The 12840-nt window shown below is 34.5% G+C and overlaps 1 protein-coding gene across 2 annotated transcripts in view; it reads left to right on the top strand.

The window, feature by feature from the left end:
* Positions 1 to 10925, top strand: part of LOC149791283 (leishmanolysin-like peptidase) — an 86048-nt gene extending 75123 nt beyond the window's left edge. For both annotated transcript variants that reach the window (XM_089969800.1, XM_089969799.1), the window contains one exon: positions 3435 to 10925. In XM_089969800.1, coding sequence (XP_089825926.1) covers positions 3435 to 3773 — 339 coding nt within the window. In that variant the 3' untranslated portion in view covers positions 3774 to 10925. The remainder of the gene's footprint in view (positions 1 to 3434) is intronic.
* Positions 10926 to 12840: the final 1915 nt, after the last annotated feature.

Below are 12840 nucleotides of genomic sequence, written 5' to 3'. Positions count from 1 at the left end.
ATAAGCTTTCTGTCTAATTTTTGACAAACCATTTCATCTACTACCAGACATTTTTGGCAGTGTAATGGATATGGACAGCTCCATTCTGGGATTTTAAAAATTCATTCCATATGTAATATAGGGATATATAGCTACAGCTGTGTTTGTCTTTCCATTAGCACTTCCATTTTAGAACATAACTTTCAAATCATTTAGGATATTTCATTTAAACTTAGTGAATGTCAAACAATTTGTATGCAGTTGTCTCTTGATACAGTTTTGGGGGCTTACTATGAAGACATTTATCATAAGAATATAAATTGAGAGTGGACACAATAGGGTACTATATGTAGCATCTACATTAGAGTGTACACCATAGGGTACTGTACGTAGTATCTACATGAGAGTGGACAACATAGAGTGCTTTTTCTAGTATCAACATGAGTGGACACCATATGTAGTATCAGGATGAGTGGACACTGTAGGGTACTGTATGTAGTATCTACATGAGTGGACACTGTATGAGGTACTGTACATAGTATCTACATGAGTGGACACCATAAGGTACTGTATGTAGTGTCTACGAGAGTGGACACCATAGGGTACTATATGTAGTATCAAGGTGAGAGTGGACACTGTATGGGGTACTGTACATGGTATCTACATGAGAGTGGACACCATAGGGTACTGTACGTAGTATATACATGAGAGTGGACACCATAGGGTACTATATATAGTATCAAGATGAGAGTGGACACTGTATGAGGTACTGTATGTAGTATTTACATGAGTGGACAGCATAGGGTACTGTATGTAGTATCTGCATGAGTGGGCACAATCGGGTACTGTACATAGTATCTACATGAGTATACACCATAGGGTACTGTATTTAGTAACTACATGAGTGGACACCATAGGGTACTGTATTTAGTATCTACATGAGTGGACACCATAGGGTAATGTACATAGTATCTACATGACAGTGGACACCATAAGGTAATATACTTAGTATCTACATGACAGTGGACACCATAAGGTAATATACTTAGTATCTACATGAGTGGACACCATAGGGTACTATATGTAGTATCAACTTGAGAGTGGGCACTGTATGGGGTACTGTACATAGTATCTGCATGAGTGGACACCATATGGTACTGTACTTAGTATCTACATGAGTGGACAACATAGGGTACTATATATGTAGTATCAAGATGAGTGGGCATTGTATGGGGTACTACTGTACATAGTATCTACATGAGTGGACCCCATAGGGTACTGTATGTAGTATCTACATGAGTGTGGCCCCCGTAGGGTACTGTATGTAGTATCTACATGAGTGTGGACCCTGTAGGGTATTGTATGTAGTATCTACATGAGTGTGGACCCCGTAGGGTACTGTACGTAGTATTTAGATGAGTGTGGACCCCGTATATGTAGTATCTACATGAGTGTGGACCCCGTAGGGTACTGTATACATAGTATCTAGATGAGTGTGGACCCTGTAGGGTACTGTATACATAGTATCTAGATGAGTGTGGACCCCATAGGGTACTGTATACATAGTATCTAGATGAGTGTGGACCCCATAGGGTACTGTATACGTAGTATCTAGATGTGTGTGGACCCCGTAGCGTACTGGGGCCCCAAGTGGCAGAGTGGTCAAAAGCGCTTTCCGTTACGGATCACTACCATCTCACCTCTGTCTGCGTGTGTTCAAGTCTCAGATTCAGCCATTGTGGATATGTGGGAAAGCTTGCTGGTAGCTTCTCGTAGGTCAGTGGTTCTTTCCGGGGTTTTCCTGGGTTCTTCCTCCACCATTAATACTGGCTGCCCTGTATAGCCTATCATATGCTGAAAAATGGCATTAAACCCTACAACAACAACAACAACCATAGGGTACTATATGTAGTATCAAGATGAGAGTGGACACTGTATAGGGTACTGTATTTAGTATCTTCATGAGTGGACACCATAGGGTAATGTATGTAGTATCTACATGAGTGGACACCATTGGGTACTTTATGTAGTATCAACATGAGTGGACTCCATTGGGTATTATATGTATTATGAAGATGAGATTGGACATTAGAGTACTTTATATAGTATCAACATGAGTGGACATCATAGAGTACTGTATGTAGTATTTACATGAGAGTGGACACCATAGGGTGCTACATGTAGTACCAACATGAGAGTGGACAGCATAGGATACTATGATGTATCAAAACTGAGTGGTGCATAATAGGCTACTGTCACAAGTAGTGTCCAACTTGAGTGCTAAAGCATGGAGAATTTTTATAATGAGTTTTTACATAATGGAAAATGTTGTACAAGATGGCATGGGGACTTGAGAGATGCAGTAATAATAATGTGGACTTGGTAAAGTACCTAATTATTAGAAGTTCGAAGCACTGTAAAATATTAGATAAAACAGAAACATATAAACCACTCCAGTGGCCTAGTGGTTAGAGCCTCCGCCATGGATGTGGGTTCAAACCCCTGCCGAGTCATACCAAAAACTTTTTAAAATGGTACTAACAGCTGCCTCACTTGGCGCTCAGCATTAAGAGGTTAGTGTTAGGACTGGTCGGCCTGGTGTCAGTATAAAGTGACTGGATGGAATATCATGCTACATGTCTGTGGCATTATGCCCTAGTGCTTGACATCACTATACACTGTCAAACTGCAGACATCTTAATGATATGAGTGAAAAATTGTTAAAGCTACATTAAAAATCTAAATCACACACACATACACTCGCATAAAAACATACATGATGCAAGATTAAAGATTACAAAATCAAACACCATGAAATTGCAAATGAAAAACTTGCTGACAGTAATTAAGAAAGTAAACATGGTGAAATCTTTAAGTCTATTCTTGTAGTCAGATATAGGTTAAGAGCAGTCTTTACCATGAGATCTTAAAATGACTCTTGTGTTTAAAAAAAATTTGTGCCAAATATGGGTATGTGCAAAATTCATTGGGTCACCATGTATAGAATATTGTTCTGGAAAATGGCATTTAACCCACAACAAAACGTCAGACATCCAAGTACACATTGGTCAAAAAAGATAACTCTTGCAAAGTAATAGCCCAAAGTAAATCCTGTATTACTTTCCATGTAACTTGAAGTATGGTTATTATATTGTGTTGTAATTCAGCACTTGCAATTAAATCACTTGTGCAGTTAATCACTTTTGATTTATTATTACCTAAAAATATACAACTTGTCGTTACCTAAAAGTATACAGCTTGTCGTATTAGATTCAGTTCATAGTCTGTTTTTCAGGTACATGCCCCTTTAGGCTAATATCAGTGGGCATTCAAAGCAGAATTGCAGACTCTTTGTTTTTTTGTTAAGTGTTATGCTGGGATATATTTCTTTTGTTACAGCTAGATTTTTAATTGATTTGCATTATAAAATAATTCTTTTCTTATCCTTATTTCAGTATTCATGTGAGAGTGAAACTGGCCTAACTATATATGTCCGAGGCAAACCGCATGTTTGTCACTATGAGGGGCAAATAATCAGTATCCAGTTCACATCAGCAGACTGGCTTCACAGTGGTGACATTATCTGTCCTGCCTGCTCCGAAATGTGCCCAGAGGATGATATATGTCCCGCTGAACAACAACCTGTAGCAACAGTGGATAGTATTGAAGCCAGGAGCCTAGAGATACCCTGTGGTGCAAAGTCTTTCTTGTATGGGTCTTACAACAGTCCCATTGTGAGCCTTATATCTGCCAATTTATTGTACTTTATTATAATTTACCTTTATTGTAGGTAGCTGAGATCTGAATTATAGGCCCAACAAGCTTTCATAACTAATTCTGGTAGTCAGTAGCCCTAAAATCCCACAACAACCTCTGATTTTAAAATCCTGTGATGAATAATGTTATACAAAAATCCAGTGAACAGTTGCATAGACATTTCATTTAATTTCTTTTTGCTCTAGTTATCCTTTTAAAATGATAAATTTTAATATAAGATGATGATGGATGGATGGGAGAGGTGACATTCAGCTTTTAGTTGAAGTAGTATTTTTAAAATGTTAAATTTTAATATAATCATGTGCAAAGGTATGGATGGATGGGAAAGTTGGCATCACATTTTTTGTGTTGATTGGGGCTTCAAAACTCAGTTATTTTCATTGGTTATGAATATTAATACAGACAAGTTCATTTTCTTCTAATATATTGAGCCACTCACACAGAAATGCATTTGAATTATTGTATATACTTGTATTACAGGTATGATCCAACTACAAGTAAAATGAACCCAGATCTTTCATTGTAAAATGCACTGGCATATCAGGGTCAGTTTTGGGTTTTCAGCCTGATTACAAACTGCACAGACTCAGATTATGATCAAGAAAAGAAAATGAATGTATGTTTGGCATAATAAAACTAGAATATATTCTTTATTGATGTTGCAGTACTGGATTGCGGTTTTTCGACTTGCTTTATGCAGTAAATAACCCAATAGGGTACGTGCATTCTACCATGAGCATGTCCATTGCTCATACGTCCAGGGCAAGTTAATAAATCTACCAGGTAAGTGCGTTCCACCATGAGCCATGTCCATTGCTCATACATCCAGGGCAAGTTAATAAATCTACCAGGTAATTGCACTCCACCATGATGTCTGTATAATCAGTGGTTTTTTTTAAAATTGTAGATCTTTTTGTCTGTTTCGTACAAGTGTATAGGATCAAGTCGGTTTTTTAATGCTTCATGGCCAGATGCATACCAACTGCACTTCAAAAAGACAAAAAGTAAATTTTTTCAATTCAGAAATTCTGTAACATCCACCAAAGTACAGATTAGGAAAGGTGGGGTGCAGTCAGATTGGACAGTGAAGATACTTCAAGAGATTTGAACACTTCACACATTTACTAGGTATAGTCAAGATACTTCAAGAGATATGAACACTTTCTCACGCAATATTTACAAGGTATAAATTGCAGAAATAATATAGAATAATAGTTCTTGAAGTTGAAAATAATGCAAGAAAAAGGTTTTTTAAATTGAAAGTTAATTACACTTTTATGAGAATTGTTCCCATTTCCCTCACTACACTTTGCTGAAATGACAACTAGTTCCAGGTGTTAATATACTTGGTGACGTGATTATCTAATGGTGTTTTCAGTGGAGTTGGAGCACTGTAGGTCAAAAACAATCTTGATGTTTTCTTCAAAGCGAATAAATATATATTCCAAAAATGTTTATAAAGATATATTCCCATCTTGTAATAGCTTTCATGTGCAATAAAATTAGGAGGAGCAAAGCCACAATTAAAATGTTGTCTTCACTTGTACAAATTTAAATGCGTGATGAATAAGTTGACTCTCTGCCTTACCTGTTTTATGAATGGTGGGACACATGGTTTCATTTTTCTTGCAACAAACAGGATTATTGTGAACTATATGAACGTTTCGTGTTAAAATTGGTAGACTTGCCTAAATCATTTGAATAATAGTACTCTCTGCTGAAAGTTTGTAATTTGTTCGCCAAGATTTGTATATATTCTGCTAATTGCCATTCATGACACAAATGTGTATTCGTAACCCTATTAATAACTTGGATCAAAGTTTTTTTTAAAGGAACATTTGCTTTTTCTACTAAACACTCTGTATGATTAACAAGAACAAAGAAAGAGATTGGTGAATAGGTTATATCATTATTTGAATGTTTTCTTTATATTTTTTTTACGTACGTGCAATTTTTAAATAAGCCATCAAACATTTTCATTAGATTTATTTTGCAGAAAATTCTAATGCAAAGTATAAAATGCAGCTGAAAAAATTTGTCATCTTTTAAGGTAACAGATGCCGTATACAGAGAATTTAATGAGAAGGACTTACCCTTTAAACATGTAAAAGTCGGAAGTGCAGACGAAGAGGTAGATACAGCTACAGTGTTGATAAAAATCAGCAGGGGTGGGGGTCTTTTCTTTACTATCATTGTCATTTGCCATGCATAAACTTTGAATTGTGACTGAATGGATATTCTTTGTTTTGCGTTCTTTACATATAAAAAATGCATTGTGAGATAGGTATATTTTGCATATTTCATGTGATACTTTTTACCATGAATCTAAACTTTTGTGACCTATTTTTCTTTTATAATTCTATACATTTTTTGTAATCTCAAGTGGCACACAATGTTTTATATGACAGTGTTTTGATCTGTTAAAAATTATTTTAATGTTTCATTTCCCCAATTTTCAACATGTGCTTTGTAGTCCCAGTTGATTGTCTATTTACATTGTTATACATGGAGTTTCCCCTATAAATGCATTTCCATGTTTTATGTGAGATGATGTTTCAGGTTCATGTATATTCCAATCTAAATACAACAGTCCATATCATACACTTTCTGTTCAGGTAGTTTTGCAAAACCACTTGAAACGGCAAATTTGCAAAACCAAAAAGATGTATAAAAATTGTATTAGTCATGTTTGCCTGTAGAAGAATAGTATATTTTTTGCTTCTAAATCCTGTTTTGTTTCATTTAAATTTGGAGCATTTGGGATTTTTGTGGTACAGAGAAATCTAATTTGGTAGGCACATTTGTATGTATGCACATTTGTATGTATGGATAACCTGATTACAATTTCATGCAAAAGAGGCGCTTTGTTCCCATTTCTAAATTTTGGAACACTGTGGACTTGGGCTTCTTGGATTGCAGAGATCTGTTGTCAGACAAGTCTAGTTAAAAATCCTTTATTCATATAAAACTGTTGAAAAATACAGTGCATCAGTTTTATTAAGATGGTTGCTTTTCTACCCATTTTCTTGAATTTTGGTACACTCTTAGTGCCTGGGGAATATTTGCATATATATATTACAAATTCATATGCTAAGTGTAATGGGAAAAGGAAGAAAACATTTTGTACAAACATTTTTGCTAAACAGAAGGGACCCTGGGTACACATGTGGTCTAAAGCACTCACATTTGCCAATCACTTCCATCTCGCCTCTGTCCACGTGATTTCATACCTTAGGATTGGGTAATTTTGGTATGGGAGAAAAGCTGCCAATAGCTTCCCACAGGTCAGTGGTTCTTACCAGGGTTCTTCCTCCACCAATTATTCTGACAAGTATGTATAACCCATCTTGTGCTGAGAAATGGCATTAAACCCAAAACAACTACTAAACAGAATTCATATGTTTATACATAAAATCTTGTAGACATGTGTGAAAATAAGTGCATTTTTATCATCGTTTCAGAGAGAACAAGGGACAATAAATTTGGCCTGTCCATTTGTCCATCCAGTCCTTCCATCCATCCATTCACCCACTTCCATTTACAGCCATCGACTGCCTTAAATTTTAATGAATGTCTTTCAGTCTGCCATTTGCTGTTTATAAGCTCTTGGTTGACACTGTCGTCCTTTACTGATATCATTCAGCACAGTTTTAATCACTGATTGCCCAGTATCTTTTCTACAGAATAAAAACCCCTTTAATATTGGATTTCAACCAGATTTATTATGCTATTTTATATCGATGAGAAAATGGCAGTTTGATTCTAAGCGTTATCTGCCAAACAAGTATAGCCTCTGATGTTTAGACCCATTTTCATCACTACAGAACAATATCCTTGATAATTTTTGCATTTAAACAAAATTTAAGTGCTGATATGACCTTGGTTGAGTTTTAATTTCAGTTTTCTACATTGTCTTTGGAGTTGCAACCTTTGAGAGACGAACTTATCCACTTCGTTTCTACACTAAATTTCCAGTAATTATTGACTATTGATGATTCCTTGATTTCTAGCATGACATAGTTCTTTGAGGTACAATTGAGCCATGTTGTTTGAAACTTTGTATACAAGTCAAGCTGTTCTCAAAAATATTTGTTAAATTACTGTTAACATTTTAATATCATTCATTGCATTTGAGGTGTTTTCAGCTCTTTTAACAAGTGTGATAATTTGTAAATACTCGTCAGAAGTGTTACAGTAGTCTAGATATGGTTGTATATAGCATTTGTAATGTATTAACCTACATTTAATTGAGATATATCTTGCTACATAACCATATATGAATTCACTGGCATATCATTTGAATTTGTTCATTCCATTGCAGATTATTGTCAACTATTGCCCCAAGCATTTTGGCTTGGGGTAACCATTTGTAGGTAGATTACATTCAGCATAATTCTGATTTTTATGTTTCATTTTTCAAGCCATGTCTGTTTATTGACAATGGAATTCACTCCTCAATCTGGCACTAGATGGCATGACTATGCAATGGGAATCTCAGGCTGGTTCTCTGGTTCAGAAGACTTTGCTCGTAAACAGTCTCTCTGAAACAGAGAACCAGATGATGAATCTCTACCATCTGGAGATGTACAGTTAACATGACAGAATTATGGATCACTCATACTTCATACTAGGGCAGTAATTATTGATTTTTAGGTCATTTAAAAGATATTGCTCAGGGATCCCAAACTTCTAATGACTTTTACCATACTTATTGTCCTGACAAAATAAACATGGCACACCTTGTATTTGTGAAATTAATATAAAAACTTTGAAAGGAGGAATAACAAGCTGTGACAAAAAGAAAACACTGTTGTCCTGAAAATGTCATTTTTGGGTTCAGATTCACTGCTCAGTAAGTACTTTTATCCTTCCATAATTCATGGGTTTTCTCTTGAACAAAATGTTGTTTTTTTTAAAATTCGTTGCAGAAAGCAATATTTTAGTATGTGACCTATCATTATTTTATTCCACTCTTCTGTTCAAAAGAAAATGTTAATTATTAATTGACGAGAAGACTTTTACCATGAAAATATCTAATATCCATATACACAATAACATTTGATGTGAGGGACTGATGTACTGACTACAGGATAGTAATAACCTTGGGGCAGTATTTAAATTGTTTTTGGTAAATCTAAGCAGTAAGTTTTCACCCTTTTGTGCTTGTGATTGTGGTTAAACAATTAAAAAAAAAACAAAGATGAAACTAATGCATGGGATAATTTTTAGCATCTTGTGTCCAGTGTCTTCCATGTTTATCTTTTTTAGGTTTTGAGCACATTTGTCCGACATGTCTGGCCAAAACAGCAGTTTTAGGATCAGAAATAAGTTGTGTATGAAACGAGCACCAATATTAGTTTTACATGCCTAAATTATTTCATTTTTGTGTAAAGAAAAATTTCAAACACAACCTCTGTTATGCTTTTGCTGTGTGTGACATATTGATGTGTTAATGCCTGTATAACATCTTTAATAATATTAGTTTATGATGCATAATATACAGAACTAATTATGTGTGTAAATTCAAAATGAAATCAATAGTATTGTTGTAAACTAACCCTACATTAGTGAAACTTATTTTGTGATGAAAATAGCATCAAAATTCATTTATTTTAAATAAAACATAATGAAAATTGTACTTGCCTAAACCTTGTCTAAGCTTTCTGGCAGTTAATTTTCATTGAGGAGCTGGAAGTCATCTATGATTATGTCATCAAACAAAAAGAACCATCGTCATTTTTAACCCTTGAATACCACGATTTTTTAGGGGGCTTATTTTCTTACCTAACCATAGGACCCAAGTTAAAAATTTAGTTTCTTCATGCATTGTCTACCATGTATCATCTATTCACAGTTGTTATTTACAAGCTTTTAAAAACCATTTTACCAATTTGCATATGTTATAGGAAACATGGCATTTTTCTCAGGTATTGTCAGTGGATGCTAACCAATACTGTTGATGTTACCAAAGTCAAAAATCTTTAAATAACTTCTCAAAGTAAGGTGAATTTGACCAAATTTGACAAAATGCATCCAGTCATGAGCCATCTAGTTATCAGTCAAGGCATGTCACATGATACCAATTAGCCATCAAATATGGCCACTGTTTCCATAAATAGATATACCCATAAATGATTTCATCGCAAAGAACAGTATAATTTTATCAGTTTGACAGAAAACTTAATTTTTTTACAAATATGGCCACCATTACTAAAAATAGGAAAACTTTAAATGACTTTCGTTTGTTGTACTGTATGCCTTTAATAGCTGTTCTGCAGAATTTGACCAAATTTTACAGAAAGCATCCTGAAATGATGCCATTCAACTGTCAGATGTGGCTGCCACTACTAAAACTAATAAAAAAGACTCTACTTCTCAGAAACTGATTAGCAGAATTTGAGCAGATATTATACCAAAATTGACTTTAAGCATTTGGACATAGGGGCTTTCAGGTTTATACAAATCAGCTGATATGCCTTAAAATGTAACCATGTTACTATAAAAAAAAAAAATCATTTAAATGTTTTTTAAAGAAGCACTTGCTAGAATTTGACCAAGTCTGAAAATGCATTTTGTATAGAAATGATGCTAATCTGACATTAGATATGGCTGCCATTACTAAGATTATAAAAATGTTGAATAATATCTTAAAATAAACATGAAACAGAAACTTCAAAAAATCAGTCAGCAGAATTAGTCAATATTCTACTTTGAAGGTCTTTAAAATTTATACAAATAAAGTGGATCCACCAATAGATATGGCATCTGTTACTTAAAACAGAAAACATTACCTGAAGAAACCAGCCACCAAAATTCAACCAACTTTGAAAGAAACCTTGAAACAGTTATTTTCATAATATATGCAGTCAACAGTATTGGAAAAAATATCTACAGAAAGCATTCAATTGACCTAGATTTCATGGCCATCTGAGTTCATTTGTTTGGCAGATGTCTGCCAGGTGAGCAATCACGCACACTTGGGCCTCAGGTCATGTCTGCCAGGTGAGCAATCACACACACTTGGGCCTCAGGTCATGTCTGCCAGGTGAGCAATCATGCATAATTGGGCCTTTGGTCATGTAAGAATCAAATCTTGTGGAAGCACTGGCTTTTTACATTTGTATGTATTTTAATTAAGTATGAAGTGTAATAAAAACTTTATATTGTCACAGGATATTGTTTTCTTTATATAATATGTGCATTCTCTTAAATGTATTTTTGCAGGACAACATACAGTATACTAAATAATTGTTTTATTATCCAAGCATCCCAAAAATTGTGTACACTGGTCTTGTTCCAGTAGTAATGACATTTTGACCGACTGCAAAATATTTGTCATGCATTAGGAATTTAAATTCTTTTACATGTATTTAACTTCACAGCTGTGAAATAAAATATTTTAAAACTTTTATGAAAAAACAAGCCAGGAAGGCAAATGTTTCTTTGACTGGTGTTGCACTGCCTAGGGGCTGGTCATAATTGATACTTGATCTTGGCTTTGCAGACAAAGCAGAATCTGTTATACAATGCTGTGTCCAATTGATCCCATCTGTACTGACTTACATGTGTGAAGCATGAAGCAGAGCCTCCACTTGTTGGCATTGCAATAACAATACCTTTATGGATTTGTTCCTAATAAAAGTCACAAAAGAAATATTAGAAAGTGATGATCAGTCAAGCAAGTAAAGCATAAGTGTTAATTGGTTGTTCATTAGTAAAACCAGCCAATCAAATAAATTTGATGGCATACTCAAGTATATAACACTTTCAAGCATATTTTTATAGATGGGCCATGCCTTGTGTCGGGATAATGTGACTGGGTGGGACATCGTGCTACATGTCTGCAGCCTGATGCCCCAGTACTAGACATCACTATAAACTGTCACACTGCAGACATCGTAGCGATATGACTGAAAAATTGTTAAAGCTACATTAAAAATCTAAATCACACACACACACACATAGATGGGCCATGAGAACTGGTTAATTTATTTGCAGGCACTGTCATTGGACAGAAGTTATCTTAAATTGCATTAACCACCAAGAGAAATATTGGCAATTATGATGAAAATTTTAATTGTCAGTCAGAAGGTTTCATATGGTTCAATCGGTTCACATAGCTTAGATTTTTTTTAAAAATTGTTTTGAGAATTATCAAAAATACTTGCAAAAGAATATTTTCATAAGTGCAGGTTTTGCACAATTTTCGAAAGTCAGGCCAAGTTGGCCAAGCAGGATGTATTGAAACTGCATTTATTTGTCTCTGGCTGACTCTGGATCAAATTTGCTGTATGTGCTGCCATATTTACCTGTGTGCAACATGCATAAAATTACAAACAGAATAGACATCATCTGGCATATTGTCTGATGACAGATCAGGGTGTATGGTGTTGAAAGTTATCAGAGTCAATGGTGTTCAAGGTTATATATATATATATATATATATATATATATATATATATATATATATATATACACACACACACACACACGTACACATATGTACAGGTATATGTACATATGTACACGTATATACACACGTACATGTATATACACATGTACACATATATGTACATATATATAGATATATATACATATATATATACATATATACACACACACACACACATATATATATATATATATATATATATATATATATATATATATATATATATATATATATATATATATATATATATGATGCATCTTTAAAATCATGGAGTAAAATCCTCTGCAGATTTACTATATATACAATTATGCACACATTCACATCTAAGTGCTCTGGTTATAAATTGTATTTTATGTATGGATTAGTTTTAAGTAGGTTTGTTATTGGCGATCTCATTTGCTTTAGGTACTATATTGATTACATTTTTTTGGTTGTTTGATATAAAAAAAATGTGCCATCTGAATAAACCCTTTAACCCATCTGGTTATTGGTACTTACAGGACAAAATGTGTGTGCCGTGAAGATGGCTGCAGTGTCTGCATTTTTTGTTTTAATCCTGCCTTTGGCATGTGGCTGGAGCCTCCATTGCCTTTAATGACAGGTGACTGTACATGGCTGTTTTGTTGAACAGT

Source organism: Sinohyriopsis cumingii, chromosome 9, assembly GCF_028554795.1.
Source record: "Sinohyriopsis cumingii isolate HCF-2022 chromosome 9, ASM2855479v2, whole genome shotgun sequence".
Lineage (NCBI taxonomy): Eukaryota > Metazoa > Mollusca > Bivalvia > Unionida > Unionidae > Sinohyriopsis > Sinohyriopsis cumingii.
The sequence above is the reverse complement of the archived record's forward strand: the minus strand, read 5'-3'. Positions and strand labels throughout refer to the sequence as shown.